Genomic DNA, 18,179 nt, shown 5'->3' on the forward strand with positions numbered 1-18,179 from the left:
CCTTGTGATTGCTGTGATGCCCAATCACCACGATCACAGAGGAAACAGTACTACTGTTTACATTGAAGGGCTCGCCCCTTCCTCTTCTGCCATGAACCTCTTCTTTCTTCCTGCACCAGGAAACTCCTGTGATCCTACATTACACTGCTTCCACTGGACCTTGAAGGGTCACATTGACCACCAATGTTATAGGGAAGAAAGACAACTGACCACCACTAACACTACTTATTACCAACATTTAGGGGGGCACACACTATTGACCATCAACATCTAAAGTGATTGTAAGGGGCATTTTTTTTTCTTTTCTTTTAAATAATAAACATGTTATACTTGCTGGTTTTGCACAGAGCAACACTGTTACTCCTCTTCTAGGGTTCCCCACCTGCGCACTGGGTTCCTTCTCCATTTGGTGTGCCACCATAGGAAGCTGCTTCCTATGGCGGCATGCTTGCAAGAGCAATCCTGAGCCGCGCTGCCTGTGTCCATAGATACAGACAGTGAGGCTTGGCACCTACCCCCACTCCCTCATCACAGGATTTGACTGACAACAACAGGTGTCAATGGCTCCTGCTGTTGCTTCTCTGTCCGTGAGGAGAGTGACAGTCACTGCTCTGGATCGACATCGGGTTAGTATAAGGGAGGGCTGGCGGGGAAAGCTATACATAGAAGTTTTTTTTTACCTTAATGCAAAGACTACATTAAGGTCAAAAACTTTATGCCTTTACAATGACTTTAAAGTGAAATGTACTCCTGACCAATGAATTCTGCAAGCTGTTCTGTGCATTACATAATCCTCACACCTGCACTGCTGCACTCTATACTCTGTATCTATACACTGCAAACAACGTTACTGCAATGTGTGAAAATGCACGTTTTGTGCAATGAAGGATGAATATAAAAAAAAAAAAAAAAAGTAAAAAAAAGGAATATATGGAATTTTTAAAGTGTTAAAAATATAAAAATACCCTCAGGAAAAACACACACACACACACACACACACACACACACACACACACACACACACACACACACACACACACACACACACACACACACACACACACACAATCAAAACTGTAGTACATCATGTATGATCTAAAAACACAAAGGATGCAAGGATGAGTGGTTGGGCTGTCAGCAGTTGGGACCAAAAACACGCATCTCGATATGTAACCAAAGGTTACACTTGCTCCCTGGGAGTTGCTGGAAGCAAGGACATATGGAGATGCATGTTTATGGTTCAAACTGCTAACAACCCAATTACTCAACCTGTATGGTAGATCCATAGGAGGGCAACTTTATATTTCAACCATCTTTCGTGCTATATATTTGTTGAACTTTCTACCTTCTATCGTCTATTTGAGATGGGCAATTGAGGATTGTTTACCTCACACTTCTCTCCCTATACGTTGGGCTGCTCCTTTATCTCTGCATATGCCCTTGCTCGGCTGTTTCTTGTTTTCACCTCGCTTGTATGTGCTCCTTTTTCTCCTCCTCGGGGTTGGTCTAGATATTAGGACAATCAGTATGGTGTTTCCCCTTCTTTTGAAAACCTGAAGAAGCCTACCTGGCAAAACGTGTTGGAATTTACCATTGGATCACCTTCCCAAAAATCTACTGAGTTTAACTGTGTAATTTTTTTTTGTCATACAAGTTTACTCTTAAGGAAGGTGTATTAGGGTTCACTGTACTAGAAGGACTGTCATGATCATCATATGGTTTTAAAGGGAGGGTTCACTTATTTGTGCTTTTAGATCTTACATAATGTAATAACATTTTGATAACTTTTATATATGTGTGCATCTGAGTATTTTTCCTGAGGGTATTTCTATCACCTTAAAAGTCACATATATTCCTTCATTTATTTATTTATTTTTTTAAATGCTGCAGTGCATGCAACATATGGCAATGCACTGCATTGTGATGTGCTGCACCACAAAAAAATATACATACACCTTTTCGGTTCCACTTGTCACAATAGGATAAAAGTGCATCAAAGTATGTGCATTACAAAAGTGCAACAAGGTGAACCTAAAGCCACAAAACAAAACATTAGGCATATTAGGGCCTCAAGGAATTTGGTACGAGTTTTTTCCTCAAAGGTTTTGGCGGTTTTTCCTTATTATAGTTAAAATTAAAAAGTGGTTATTATGGCTCTGTCTCAAAATAAAAAAAAACATATTAAATTAACTTGGGTAAAGTGTTGCATGACTGAGTCATTATGTATAAGAAATGCAGCGCTAAAAAGTATATACTCCAATAAAATATGTTATGCTCAGTATGTTCTCCAAATCATATGGATAATAAAAGTACCACATTAAGAAAATATTAAAAGTAATGGAAATAAATAAAATAATGACAGTTCGTGATGAGTGATCTATACAGGAGTTGCTAGTGACTTCCCGATCCTGTGGTCTGGTGACAAATAGTGAAAATGCACACTCACCAGATGCGTATTTTCAATACGCATGTGATACATAAACCAGAGGTCCCCCTCATGGGATGGGATGGACGAGCTGGGCCGTCTTAGCGGACTCTCCTTCCTCTGGGTGTAGAGCAGCCAAACCGTTGTCTCCCTCTAGGAAAAGGACAGGGTACTGGGCAGCCTACATCAGGGCGTGCGTCATCTTTAGGGTGGTACCATGTGTCACAGACTCCTGATGCTTAGGCTCTGGAACGGATGTAAGGCTCACCAAGGAGCCAGCAAAAAGTAGCCCATAGTGTAGTAGTTTAAAAAATTGGCGTTTATTAATTCACGTGGTAAAATAACTCAAATGTAAATAAAAGCAGTAAAAAGTAAAAACAATTACTGACCGATGTGCAAAATAGACGTCATGGCGTGCAGCAATGCGTTTCGTGCATACTGAGTATAACAAATTTTATTGGAGCATACACTTTTTAGCGCTGCACTTCTTACACATATATTTTTGGTTGCCTTGCGTGCTATAGCTGCTATCATTTGAAGCGCTCACTGATTGCATTTATCTTTATGACGGAGTCATTGTTATCGAACAATCACAGCAATGAAAATTTAAAAATGGCCTAGTAATCAAGGGGTATATACAGGCAAGTATTCAAGTGGTTACGTAATTAAAGAGGAATGATAGCAGATACACACACATTTTGCAAAAAAAAAAAAAAAAAAAAACAAAAAAAAAAACCAAACCCTTCCTTGTTAATTGTGATTGTTTACATTCATAATGTGAGTACCATGTGTGCAAATGGTCTGTGCATGTAAAATGAACTTTGTATCCTTTTCAAACATGAGAAAAATAAACAGTGGTACTGTACGTGATTTAACACTGCCCATTCCTTTCAGCACTGCCCTCCTTCCTGAGCTCTCAATCAGGTTCTGCACTTCCAGTGCTGGTAATAATGTATCCACTAGGACAGATTCAGAATCCAAGTTGACAATGACGTTCTGTACACCTGGGTATATAAATAGATGAAAATTAAAAGAAGTCGAAACAATAAGATAACATCACCGATCTTGTCTCTAAATATCACCCAAACCGTACTCTCCGCTCCTCGCAAGACCTCCTACTCTCTAGCTCCCTTGTCTCCTCCTCCCATGCTCATCTACAGGACTTCACCAGAGCTTCCCCCATCCTCTGGAACTCTCTACCCCAATTTATCAGACTATCGCCTACTCTGCTCACTTTTAGGCGATCTCTCAAAACCTCTCTCTTCAGGGAAGCCTATCCTGCCCTCAGCTAATAATGGAATCTTCTACTCTTCCAACCAGTCCATCCCCCACAGTTACTACCTTTTGTACCACTAGCCCCTCCCTCCTAGATTGTAAAGCTCCAAGGAGCAGGGCCCTCCTATCCCTCTTGTATTGAACTGTATTGTGCTGTGTTGTCTCCTGTTATATTGTAAAGCGCTGAGCAAACTGTTGGCGCTATATAAATCCTGTATAATAATAATAATAAAGTCCAGCTTTTGTATAATCTAGATAAATGTAAATTAGAAGATTCACTAATTAAACACTGAACGGGGGAATTTATCAAAACTGGAGCAGCCAGAATCTGAAGCAGCCGTACATGGCAAGCAATCAGCTTCCATCTTCAGCATGCTCAGTAAAAGCAATGTTAAACCAAAAATGTAATATATTGCAGCTTAGTAATCCTTAGTTGTAGTGGCTGCATCAATTTTCTTTTTTTAAGGTTTTTTTTTTAACCCATTTATTTTCAATTGGTGATCCGGCCAGTAACACCCCTGCCTTATGGTGGCTCCATTCTGGATGGTGAAGCAATGGAGCCACCCTAGTGCAGCAGGATTGTCAATCTGAGGAGAAGGTAGTGTTAGATATACTAGATTTAGATGGAGTTCATTTTTTATAATAAAGGTTTTACATAAAGGAATAAAAGATTAAAGTGGTTCTAAAGCCCAAAAAGGTATTTTTTAACTTAATGCATTCTATGCATTAAGGCAAAAAACCTTCTGTGAAACAGAATACCCCCGCCCCTTACTTCCTTATACTTACCTGAGCCCATTCCCGATTCAGTGCTGTGCAAAAGAGCAGAGACTCGCCCGACTCTGTCCCTCCTCTCTGGGCATATTGATAGCCGCAGGAGCCAATGGCTACTTCTGCTGTCAATCAAATCTTGTGGCAAGGGAGCACGAGGGCCAAGCCATCCTGTCTGTGTCAAACGACGCAGACAGGATGGCTCGGGAACGAGTGCACACGAGTGCCCTCACAAGAAGTGACTTTTTATGGGGGCTCTTGCAGAAGAGGAGTCACCAGGAGTGCTGGCGGGGGACCTGAGAAGAGGAGGATCGGAGCTGCTTTGTGCAAAACCATTAAACAGAGCAGGTAAATATGACATTTATTATTTTAATAGAAAAAAAGAAGTTTTAATATCACTTTAACATTGTAAGCACCCCTGTCAATGTTAAATGTTTTGTGGCAACCCTCTAACTACGCTCTGGACAGCTTGGTCTTTTAAAGGAAGTTGAAAAATAACAGACTAAAGTATAACTAAAGGGACAAATATTCACCTAGGCTTCAACAGTGCAGTGCCTGCGAGGTTCCTCACCGGCATCTTCTCTTTGAGTTCTTCCGGATGCCAGTCTTTGGCCGTTTTGATTGGCCTGCCTGGGATGACGTCACAGTTGTGCATGCATAGGAGTGCAGTCATCCAGGCACACTGGCAGTCTGCCGGAGTGTAAACTGAGCTGTGTATGCTAGACAAACCATTGGAGTTCCTCCTTCTACCTTGTTTGTTTCAGCCCTCTGGTTGAACAAAATAAAACCAATAGTGTATTGGCCAGCTTTATTGCTCGGATCACCAGGTAGGAAAAAAAAACTCCTAAAAATGATACCCAATGTAGCCACTGCATCTAAGAATTGGTAAGATACAATTTGGTCAATTTTTGTTTTGGGGTTTAAACAGCTTTAAGTTTTGAAAATGAAAGACAGAAGCTGATTGGTTGCCATGCACAGCTGCTCTGTATTCAGATATACTCCCCTCATTGTTTACTAATCCTTTACAAAGGCATTCTTAGGGCTAGCATGTCATGTCACCTTGATAAAAGGGAACATGAACCCTCCAGGCAATAATTTTAGAGTAAAACTTAGCAAAACAAAGAAAAAAAATAGTTCTGCCAATTATGCATCTGGGTGGATCCCAACATTATTGGCAGGATCCTTCTAGAGATTTGAGCGACTCTGTGATGCCAGCCCACAGAGCTAAATGCACTCCTGTGTTTTAGAAAAGAAGTATGGCTAAAAAAATGACAGAGATTTCTTTAACTTTGTAGCACTGCTGAAAGCATTTTTTTTTATTTGAGCGAGCATGGGATTTTTATTTTACACCATGCTGCACTAACCACTCTATCCTTCCAAATGGAAGGGGAGGAAGACAGGGCATTACCACCAGGGAGCTCTGGGAGTCAACCTTCTAGACAGGCTAAGGACCCAGGACCTAGAGAGGAACCCCGCTGAATCTGAATTTGCAGAGCTGGGGGAGACCTCTGACCCAACAGCCAACCAATCAGGAAATTAACAAATGTGACAATGCTTCCCGGAATGTAGGAAACATAATCTAAACTGTTGTTTGCTGTATAGCAGTGGTTCTCAACCTTCCTAATGCTGTGACCCTTTAATACAGTTCCTCATGTTGTGGTGACCCCCAACTATAAAATTATTTACCCAGTAATTATAATTCATGAGTGTCGTGTTACCTCCAATACTGCTGCTTTCAACACAGTAGCTGCTTTCAACACAGCAGCTGCTTTCTACACAGTAGCTGCTCTTTACACATCGGAAATGTGTTTTCTGATGGTCTTAGGGGACCCCTGTGAAAGGGTCGTTCGACCCCCAAAAGGGTCGCGACCCACAGGTTGAGAACCACTGCTGTAGAGAGAGAAGCAATCATTTCTCTTTGCTTTCCTGGAAGCTGATTGGTGAAAAATATAGTCAGAATATTAAAAAAATAATAAAACTATCAAAAGTTAAAAAAAAAAATATATATTATTTTTGAGCAAACTGGTGCATTGCATAATCTCAAACTTGGTCTGGTCACAATGGTTTTCATTATCCCTAGATATAAACAAAAACATTGGCTCTGTGTGTAACTTCATCATAGCATGATTCTCTGGATGTACTAATCACACCTGGTTTTTATGGAAAGTAACCTCTGTTTAAGCATTTTTTCAACACATGCTCAGCTTGCATTGTCCAGGTTTGTCACTGGTTTACTTTTAGCAGCAACATTCAGCACAGCTATGAGGAAGATAGGCTTGCTGCAACTTACCTTGAACATTTTGTAAAGAACTCTTCACTGCATCAACACACTTTCTACAAGTCATCCGAACGGCAAATTCCAGCTGTCACAAAGTAATCAACATAAAGCAGTTAAAGAATAGGTAAACCCAACATTTCATATTCCCGATATGTGCCTACTGTACCATGTGCTTGTTTGAAAAAGTATCCTGCTCTCTTTGTATTGCTTCCTTTGTGTGAAATCCCTGTTCCTGCCAGTCATTTTTCCTATTAAAAACTGACCACACTAGGTAGGAGAGCACAGCGTGGTCAGTTTTCTAGCTACACTGGGAACTTAGTGTGCTCACCATTAGATAATAATAATAATCTCCAATAATAATCTTCCCTTTGCATGACTGTGCAGGAAAGGGGGGGGGGGTCAGGACAAGTCTGATCATTGGAGATCAGACTTCTCCTGACACCCCCCGCCCCCGTTCCCTGCACAGCCATGCAAAGGGAAGATTATTATTATTATTATTATAATACAGGATTTATATAGCGCCAACAGTTTGCTCAGCGCTTTACAATATAACAGGAGACAATACAGCAACAATACAGTTCAATACAAGAGGGAAGCTGGCAAGCTCAAAGATGAACACTGACAGATGTCCGTGTGGAAGACCTGGAATAAGAGGGCAGAGGAGCTGAACGGTACAGAGTTGGCTGGGTTCGGGTAGCAGAGTGTTGCCTAGGAGACACTCCATTGATCTCTTGCCGCCCTGCTACCTGGCCAAGTTCTTCCTGTATTATTGCCTGCACGTTGCAAACCTGAGGAGCCTTGCACCTTTTCTTCACTCTAGGTCAGGATCTGCAGAAATCCCCGCTGTACTGATCTCAGGCTCTTGCCTTCCAGTCACAGTGCTTTTCAGAGGGTGTTTGACAGGCAGTGAGGAGGTGTGATATTGCCTCCTCACCTCTTGATTTAATCCACAAATGTTGCACTGCCACGCTGCAATCCTGTGCATTGCACATGGCTACACCGCAGACCCACTGAAATCAAAGAGCGAGTTTGCCAAGCGGTGCTGCTTATCAAACTCTGCAACCAAGTCAAAAACAGAGCAGCCATGAAGCCATCCAGCGCTTATTTTGTGGTTTGGATGGATGGTAAAACTGTGACTCAGCAGCCCGTTTTTACCATCCCCCGACTGTCCATCTTAACCACTTTCCATCCGGGCCCATGTACATAAATGGTGAGAGCAGTGCCAAAGCGGGTGGCAGTTTATAAAGGGCCACCGCATTCACTGCCTTTGCGTGCTTCCTGGCAGCGTGCGGCACCGCTAGCTGTACGGGATCTGTGAGGTCCCGATTCATGTTATCCCTGATTGGCCAATCAGTGATCACATGAATAGTAGTAAACAAGATGTCCCTTCCTGACATCATTGCTTACTACTTGTGAAATCTGTGAATAATCACAGAGGTCACATGGTACAAGGCTATTCACAACAGCCTTGTACCATGTGACAAGCTGTGACCAATCACAGCTCTCACAGTATTTCTCAATGGCTGCAAGAATGCAGCCAGAGAGGAGAAATGATTGCTTTTACAGCCTTAATGGGTGTAAAAGCAATCAGTGTAAAAAAAAAAAAAAAATCTTCATCCCTACCCACAAGTAGTAAAGTCAGTGTCACTATGCTGACACTGTACTGCTAGGGTGACGGTATGTAAAAAAATAAAACATAATAATAATAATAATATAAAAAAATAAAAATGTAAAACAATTTTTTGAAAAATTAAAATTTTTGGTTATAAACTAATTTGGGCTATTTTTTTTTACTAAAAAGATAGCTGAATACTGAATTTTGGCCAAGATTTATGAAGAAATATTATTTATTTGCAAAATTTTATAAGAAAAACTTTTTTTTCAAAATGTTTGGACTTTTTCATTTATATAGCAAAAAAAAATAAAAATCCCAGTGGTGAATAAATACCACCAAAATAAAGTTTTATCTGTCTCGAAAAAATGCTAAAAAATTCATATGGGTACAGTGTTGCATGACCGTGCAATTGTCATTCAAAGTGTGATAGCACTGAAAGCTGAAAATTGGCCTGGACAGGAAGGGGGTGAACATCTCCAGACTGAAAGTGGTTAAAGATACCTACTTGCAATGAGTAATTGCACCAAATATTCTTAGCGCCAGGTGTTTGTTTTCTATATGTTTACACACTTATGGACCTTCCCAGGTCCAAAATTAATATTGAGCAGAAGTAAAGGCTAAGTTCCGCCTGAGTAACATGTTACTATGCAGCATCCGTCTAACTTCTCCCCTGCAGCTGCTGTCACATTTTAAAATCGGCATGGTAGTACAGGGCTTTGCTCACACTGCGTCATTTATTCACAGAGATCTGTGAATGAATAAACTACAGACGGCTCGTAGTTCTCAGTGGACTGCTCTGCATTTTTTTTTAACTGCAAAAACATGTGCATTTATTATTTCTTTTTTAAAGAAGGTGAATTTATCCTTTAAGTTCAGCCGTCCACAGCAGGCCAGTTTTTCATGTGGCCCCTTGGGAAAATGAATTGCCCACCCATGGTCTACACCATAAAACAATTATAATTATACATTAATTGAAAAAGTTTTGACAGCTTTATTATTGTACTCAAATATATATATGAATAGATGAGAAAGTTCTATCTAAACAGATGTGTCACCACTGTGGTGTGCAGTGCAAGAACTAAGCACCGAGACTAAACAAACAAAATGCACTCACAGACATCAACAAATTAAAATCGAATCTCTACTTAAAGTAGAATTAAAGCGTCTAAAGGCTGAAAGTTTTTTACATTTGTGTATTCTATGCACCTTTTGCGTGCAGAAGCCTCCCCCCTCCTCCATCCTTACCTGAGCCCCCTCCAGCGATGATCTCGACAGCCTCTGCTGTCTGGGGACTCTTCCTCCTCAGAGACAGCAGCAGTCAATCACAGCCAGTGAGCCGATGAGGAAAGAGTGAGTGGTGTCTATGGCTTTCCCTGGGGGCCCTATTCGAGAGGGAGGAGCCATGAGCACCGGCAGGGACCCAGAAAGAAGAGGACCTGGGCTGCCCTATGCACAACCACTGCACAGAACAGGTAAGTATAAACTTTTTTTTTCTAAACAAAAAACAAGGAAGCTTTAGTGTCACTTTAAGCCTACACACACACACACTATATATATATATATATATATATATATACAGTCATGGCCGAAATTGTTGGCACCCTTGATATTTTTCCTGAAAATCAAGTATTTCACACAAAAAAGGTATTGCATTAACACATGTTTTGCTATACACATGTTTATTCCCTTTGTATGTATTGGAACAAATATAAAACAGAGGCAGAAAAGCAAATATGACATAATGTCACACAAAACCCCAAAAATGGGCTGGACAAAAGTATTGGCACCCTTAACTTAATATTTGGTTGCACACCCTTTGGAAAACATAACTGAAATCAGTCGCTTCCTATAACCATCAATAAGCTTCTGACACCTCTCACCCGGAATTTTGGACCACTCTTCCTTTGCAAACAGCTCCAGGTCTCTCTTATTGGAAGGACACCTTTTCCCAACAGCAATTTTAAGATCTCTCCACAGGTGTTCAATGGGATTTAGATCTGGGCTCATTGCTGGCCACTTCAGAACTCTCCAGCGCTTCTTTGCCATCCATTTCTGAGTGCTTTTTGACGTATGTTTGGGGTCATTGTCCTGCTGGAAGACCCAGGATCTTGGACGCAAACCCAGCTTTCTGACACTGGGCCCTACAGTGCGACCCAAAATCCTTTGGTAATCCTCAGATTTCATGATGCCTTGCACACAGTCAAGGCACCCAGTGCCAGAGGCAGCAAAACAACCCCAAAACATCATTGAACCTCCACCATATTTTACCGTAGGTACTGTGTTTTGTTCTTTGTAGGCCTCATTCCGTTTTCGGTAAACAGTAGAATGATGTGCTTTACCGAAAAGCTCTATCTTGGTCTCATCTGTCCACAAGACGTTTTCCCAGAAGGCTTTTGGCTTACTCAAGTACATTTTGGCAAACTGTAGTCTTGCTTTTTTATGTCTCTGTGTCAGCAGTGGGGTCCTCCTGGGTCTCCTGCCATAGCGTTTCATTTCATTTAAATGTCGACGGATAGTTCGCGCTGACACTGATGCTCCCTGAGCCTGCAGGACAGCTTGAATGTCTTTGGAACATGTTTGGGGCTGCTTATCCACCATCCGGACTATTCTGCGTTGCAATCTTTCATCAATTTTCCTCATCCGTCCACGACCAGGGAGATTAGCTACAGTGCCATGGGTTGCAAACTTCTTGATAATGTTGCGCACTGTGGACAAAGGCAAATCTAGTTCTCTGGAGATGGACTTGTAACCTTGAGATTGTTGATATTTTGCCACAATTTTGGTTCTCAGGTCCTCAGACAGTTCTCGTCTCCTCTTTCTGTTGTCCATGCTTAGTGTGGCACAGACAGACACACAATGCAAAGGTTAAGTGAACGTCTCTCCTTTTTATCTGCTTTCAGGTGTGATTTCTATATTGCCCACACCTGTTACTTGCCCCAGGTGAGTTTACAGGAGCATCACATGCTTGTAACATTCTTATTTATCCGCAGTTGTGAAAGGGTGCCAATACTTTTGTCCAGCCCATTTTTGGAGGTTTGTGTGACATTATGTCGAATTTGCTTTCTTTCCTCCCTTTTTTTGTTTTGTCCCAATACACACAAAGGGAATAAACATGTGTATAGCAAAACATGTGTTAATGCAATACGTTTCGTGAGAAATACATGATTTCCTGGAGAAATATCAAGGGTGCCAACAATTTCGGCCATGACTGTATATATATATATATATATATATATATATATATATATATATATATATATATATATATATATATTTGGGCCCCTGGGAACTTTCCCGATTGCAAGAGAGAATGGGTGGGACCTTTCCGTGGGATGCCGACACAGATGCTACAAATGGTACACAAATTTGCAGCTGTTCGGTGTCAAAGGCCAGCCGCCTAGAGGCCACATACACATATTTGCGCATGATTAGCATCAAAAGGTTAAAGTGATATTATCCACTTGCCCTCCTGAGGATTAACCCCCCTTCCTGGCAAGGCCATTTTTTGCGTTACGGCACTGCGTTACTTTAACTGACAATTGCACAGTCATGCAACGCTGCACCCAAATTAAATTTACGTCCTTTTTTCCCCCACAAATAGAGCTTTCTTTCTTTGGTATTTTATCGCCTGTAAGTTTTTTATTTTTTGCGCTATAAAAAACTATTTTGAGAAAAAAAAAATATTTCTGACTTTTTGCTATTAAACATGTCCACTAAAATACATTTTTAAAAATCACATTTTGTCATAAATTTAGGCCAAAATGTATTCTGCTACATGTCTTTGCTTAAAAAAACCCCAATACATGTAAATTAATTGGTTTACGTGAAAGTTATAGCGTCTACAAATGGCAGTATATATACTGGATTTTTTTTTTTTACTAGTAATGGCAGCGATCAGTGACTTATAGTGGGGCTGCGGGGGGGCTGACACTGGGGAGAACTGACTTGGTGTCACTAACATTACCAGTGACACCAATACAGTGATCAGTGTTGTGCACAGCCATCAAGAGCAGTGTTCCCGAACCAACAGGAAGGACTGTTAGTAAACAAAGCAGCCCTCCTCCCCATCGGAGACCCTTGGTAATCACCGGGCGCCGGCTGGTAATCACCGGCCGGGACCCGGTGATTGGCGGCCATGAATGGCGGTGCTGGTAGGACGCGTGCGCCCCCTACCCGGAAATACAAAATTGTGTATATAAATGTGATTTTGCGTACCCCTGCCGCCCTGTAACAATATTTCCTCTATAGGGCGGTGGGATGTGGTTAAAGGTTCTGTTTTTTTTTTTTAATAACAAACATTATTATTATTATACAGGATTTATATAGCGCCAATAGTTTGCTCAGCGCTTTACATTATAATGGGAGACAATACATGATACAGTACAGTAACAATATGATTCAATACACGAGGGGTTCAAGGGCCCTGCTCCTTGGAGCTTACAATCTAGGAGGGAGGGGATAGTGGTACAGGAGGAAACAACTGAGGGGGATGAAGTGGTAGGAAGAGTGGAGGAGTTCAGTAATTAGCTGAGGGCGGGGTAGGCTTCCCTAAAGAGATAGGTTTTCAGGGTGCGCCTAAAGGTGAGAAGAGTAGGTGATAGTCTGATGGATTGAGGTAGGGAGTTCCAGAGGATGGGGGAAGCCCTGGAGAAGTCCCGGAGACGGGCATGGGAGGGGGAGACCAGGGAACTAGAGAGTAGGAGGTCTTTTGAGGAGGGGAGAGTACGTTTTGGGGGGTATTTGGATACCAGATCGGTGATGTAGTTTGGGGCAGTATTATGAACAGCTTTGTACGTTAGCATTTTGAATTTTATCCGTTGGGTAATCGGAAGCCAGTGGAGGGATTGGCAGAGAGGGGTGGTGGATATGGAGCGGTTTGTGAGGTGGATGAGTCTGGCCGCAGCATTCAAGATGGACTGAAGTGGGGATAGCCTGCGGTGAGGTAAGCCGATGAGGAGGGAGTTACAGTAGTCAAGCTGTGAAATAATAAGGGAGTGAATGAGTTGCTTAGTGGTTTCCGGGGTTAGGAACGGACGTAATTTGGAGATGTTGCGGAGGTGAAGTCTAAATGAGTTAGTCAGCGATTGGACTTGGGGCTGGAAGGACAGATTGGAGTCTAGGATGACACCTAGTACTCTGGCTTGAGGGGAGGGACTGATGGTGGAGTTGTTGGTCTTGATGGAAAAGTCGGCGGGGCACGGGCTGGGGAGAAAACTAGGAGCTCAGTTTTGGAGAGATTTAGTTTGAGGAAGTGGAGTGACATCCAATCCGATATGTCGCTCAGTAGGCTTGTGATATGGGTGGAGACTGAAGGGGTGAGGTGAGGAGTAGAGAGATAAATTTGCGTGTCGTCGGCGTAGAGATGGTAGTTGAAGCCGTGAGAGTGTATCAATTGGCCAAGGGAGGAGGTGTAGATGGAGAAGAGAAGGGGCCCGAGGAAAGAGCCTTGAGGGACCCCGACAGAGAGGGGGAGTGAAGAGGAGGTGGTATTGTTATAGGTAACGCTGAAGGAGCGCTGTGATAGATAAGAAGAGAGCCAGGAGAGAGCGGAGTCTCCGACGCCAAGAGAGTGTAGTTTTTTTGAGGAGAAGGGGGTGGTCAACCGTGTCGAAAGCCGCAGACAGGTCGAGGAGTAGGAGCACTGAATAGTAGCCATTAGCTTTGGTGGTTAGCAGGTCATTGGTGAGTTTGAGTAGGGCAGTTTCGGTGGAGTGTAGGGGGCGGAAGCCAGACTGTAGGGTTTCAAGGAGGTTGTTGTCAGTGAGGTGGGAACTCAGGCGATTATAGACCAAGCGCTCAAGGAGTTTGGATGTAAAAGGCAGCAGGGAGATGGGTCTAAAGTTGTTCAGGTCAGTGGGATCTAGGGATGGTTTTTTAAGTATGCGTGCTTCAGGGGGGAGGGGAATGTGCCAGAAAAGAGGGAAAGATTATAGATGTGAGTGAGGGAGCATAGGATGGCGGAAGAGGGTAATCGTAGGAGTTGTGAGGGGACAGAGTCAAGGGGGCAGGTGGTGAGGCGGGCTTCCGAGAAGACCTTAGTGACCTCTTCAGTGGTGGCGAGGTCGAAGGAGTGGAGTGTTGAGGGGGTTTTAGTGTGAGGAATGCTAGGTGGGGTGGGAGTCTGGGCAGTGGCGAGGTCGGAGGGGTTGAGTTTGAGGGGGTTTTAGTGTGAGGGATGCTAGGTGGGGAGGAAGTCTGAGTAGTGGCGATGTCCCTACGCATTGCGTCGATCTTGTTTTTGAAGTGGTTAGCAATCTCGTGGGCGGTGAGTGAGGTACTGGGTGGGAATGGGGGCGGAGAAAGTAGAGAGTTAAAAGTAGAGAAGAGCGGGCCAGGACTGGAGGATAAGGTATTAATGAGGGTAATAAAGTAGGCTTGCTTGGCAGTGTGAAGGGAGGAAGTGTAGGCTAGGAAGGCAGATTTATACCGGATGAACCCTAGTTGGGATCTGGATTTGCGCCATAGTCACCACTGCGTCATTTGAGATTTTTGGTATGGTCAGTCTGCCAGGGTTGTAGCGGTCGGGGTCTAATACTTTGTGTTGTTGGGGGTGCTAGCAAGTCTAGGACGGCTGATAGCAAGTTGTTATAAACAGTAGTGGCCAGGTCAGGGCAGGACAAGGGAAGGATAGTGTCGTAAAGTTGGTCAGCTGCAGAGTGGAAAGGGGCAGGGTTCAAGTTGCGGAGGTCTCTGCTGGTGATAGTATGACATTTGGAGGGATAGGTGTTTGAGGACGAGGAGACGGAGAAGGTAATGAGGTTGTGATCAGAGAGAGGAAAGGGGGTGTTAGTGAGGTTGTGGGGAGTGCAGAGATGGGAGAAGACAAGGTCCAGGGTGTTCCCATCGGAGTGGGTGGTGGACTGGGAAGTAGCTGGGTTATTGTTGTTGATAGGGATGTTGAAGTCTCCGAGGATGATGGTGGGTAACTCGGAGGAGAGAAAGAAGGGTAGCCAGGCGGAGAAGTCGCCGATAAAACGGGACACGGGGCCAGGAGACCGATAGATTACTGCAATCCTCAGAGAGATTGGAGAGAATAGCCGGACGCAGTGGGCCTCGAAAGAGGAGAAGGATAGAGAGGGAGGGTTTAGGAGGACTTGGAAGGTGCTCTGCAGTGGTAGGAGCAAACCAACCCCACCACCTTTTCGACCGCAGGGTCTGGGTGAGTGGGTCCAGATGAGACCTCCATAGGAGAGAGCCGCAGGGGAGGTAGAGTCAGTGGCTTGGATCCAGGTTTCGGTGATCACAAGGAGGTGAAGGGAGCGGGAGACAAAGAGGTCGTGGATGGCGGTGAGTTTGTTGCAAACCGATCGGGCGTTCAGGAGTGCACATGAAAACAGGAAGGTGGTTTTGGGGAGCAAAGGGACATGTATTAGATTGTGGGGGTTGCGACAGTTCGTGGAAGTGGGTGCCTTGTGTGTGAGCGTGGCGATGGAGGACCAGGGTTCGTGGAGATGTCCCCAGCGGTTAGGAGAAGAAGGGTGAGAAAGGTGGCATGGGAGCGGGATGTACAAGAGCGCGTGTGTCTGCCAGTGGTGGTGTTTGGGTCAGTGGGAGAGTGGAGTATCAGGAGGAGGTGGTGAGAGCCGTAGTAGGGGGATGGAAGCAGTGAAGGTGAGATGTAGAGTTGTTTGGGAGGAGCAGAGGGATATAGAGAGGAGCTTCTGGGAACGGAGGAGAGGAGTATGAGGAGGAGGAGGAGGAGTAAAGGAGGCATTTTAGGAAGGTAAGCGGAGTGGCGGACAAGAGTGGTGGAGAGTTTCTCAGGGGGCTTGGTTGATTGTAGATAGTCTAGCATGCAGTAGCGTATCTCGTTGTTATAACTTCCTGCAGCTATAGTTCTCGTGTTTAGGTTCAGGATGGATTGAGATCAGTAGGATAAGGTGTGGCCAAGGGTAGTGCTGGGCCCAGGGGATCCGTGGTGCCCGGCACCGGTGTAGGGGGGTAAGAGCAAGGTTGTAATCAGGCAAACATGTTATACTTACGTACTCTGTGCAATGGTTTTGCACAGAGCAGCCCTGTTCCTTTTCTTCTCGGGTCCCCCGCTGGCACTCCTGGCTCCTCCCCCTTGACCAGTGCCCTCAAGAGCAAGCCACTTACTATGGGAGCATTGATGAATGCCCGCTCCCGAGCCCCACTCTATGAGTCCATAAGCTTTGACCCAGGCCTCTATTCATTGGCTCACTGGCTGTGATTGACAGCAATGGCTCTCACTGCTGTGTCTCAGCTAATGAGGAGAGAGAAGAAAGCATACAGGTGGCGCAAACACCTAGTGCATTATCCAAGGTTTATTAAAAGTATAAAAAAACAAGAAATATACTCACAAACATAGCATGTGAGTATATTTCTTGTCTTTTTATACTTTTAATAAACCTTGGATAATGCAGTAGGTGTTTGCGCCACCTGTATGCTTTCTTCCAGTTTGTTGATCTCACTATCTGAGGAGGGCTGCATCTCCGGAACGTTATCCATAGGCTATTCATACACCTGATCCCCTGGCCTTCTCCTGACATTGGCTCCCTCAAGGTGCTGGAGAGTTTACACTTCTGTCCAATAAGGAGAGAAAGACCAGGGAGAGCCAAGGCTCCCACGCACATCGCTAGATGGAGAGGGGGCTCAGGGGAGTATTAGGGGGGGGGAGCAATACACAGGGGTTTTTTTAAATAATGAATAGAAAAACCTTCAGCCATTCACAACCACTATAAACCTCTTCAGCCATGTGCCTGAGGAGGGAGGGAGCACACTGAGGGAGGAGTGTCTGGTATGGACACGCCTCCTGGAACTGACATTATGCCTCTGACAGCTACATGAAATGGATGTAAGCACCAACACTTTTTCCACATTTACACTACAGGATGGCAGAAGCTAAAAATGTGAAGCTGAGCTGCAGCAATGGTAGCAGCCAGGGGTGTTCATATTCACTAGCCGCAATGCTTCAAACCTATCCAAAATATTGGGCTTGGTGGGCAGCAAGCTCACCAAACAAGACATATGCCCTGGCCGCAATGCTTCAAACCTATCCAAAATATTGGGCTTGGCGGGCAGCAAGCTCACCAAACAAGACCCATTAAAGTGAATTGGGAAGAACCGTGACTGCCCCATAACCATGTGCCTTGCATTGAGTTGTGGGTTTGTTTGACAAAAATGGAGTTGAGTGGCAAAGAGGCATTATGATCCAAAATGTGGATCACTTTTCAGAGGTGTGGCAAGTTTAGCCGGACATCTAAAACCTAGCCTATTGGTGCTGTGCCCCAACAGAATTTGATGACACCCTTTGTGTATATCTACAGCACATTCAGTACTGGTCATGTGACGGATAAACTTGCTGGCATCCAGACCTCTATCTAATGGAAACAGCAGACATCATTAAGAGACGCCTGCGTTATCTATAGTGATCTCTATCTTATCATGCCATCACACTCAGAATAACCACTGGGAACAGATCACAAGCAGTTCCACAATGCCGATACCAGCCGTACAAAAAGAACTAGTATGTATACCTTGCACGACACCCCAGTGTGATCCGATGGATCCATCATGTTATCCTCACTAGCTGATAACCTTTGAAATTCACTTTTCACTTCAATGATGTCATAAAATAAGGCGGGGTTAAACCTCTAGGCATGGCAGAAACTGCGATACACAGAGCAGACACAAGAGGGCGAATCGAGTTTGTCTCCTCCGGTGAAGCGGTCTCCTCTGTCTGCGGCTATTGGTTATCTTCACCAAAATGGCGGATTTTTTAGGACACCAGAGAAACTAATTTGTAAACAAGAAGGTCTTTAACTGATAAGTATTGTGCAAAAAGACTCAGCTTATGG

At 43.9% G+C, this 18,179-nt stretch overlaps 1 protein-coding gene across 1 annotated transcript in view; it reads right to left on the reverse strand.

Annotated features, from left to right (window-relative positions):
- CCS (copper chaperone for superoxide dismutase) overlaps window positions 1–17,967 on the reverse strand; it is a 40,602-nt gene extending 22,635 nt beyond the window's left edge. Inside the window, exons 1-3 of the mRNA XM_089656550.1 lie at window positions 17,859–17,967; window positions 6,759–6,831; window positions 3,292–3,429 (exon numbers count right to left, since the gene is read on the reverse strand). Coding sequence (XP_089512676.1) covers window positions 3,292–3,429; window positions 6,759–6,831; window positions 17,859–17,897 — 250 coding nt within the window. The 5' untranslated portion in view covers window positions 17,898–17,967. The remainder of the gene's footprint in view (window positions 1–3,291; window positions 3,430–6,758; window positions 6,832–17,858) is intronic.
- Window positions 17,968–18,179: the final 212 nt, after the last annotated feature.

Source organism: Staurois parvus, unplaced genomic scaffold, assembly GCF_062004578.1.
Source record: "Staurois parvus isolate SC_StPar_1 unplaced genomic scaffold, SC_StPar_1.0 ptg000916l, whole genome shotgun sequence".
Taxonomy (NCBI): domain Eukaryota; kingdom Metazoa; phylum Chordata; class Amphibia; order Anura; family Ranidae; genus Staurois; species Staurois parvus.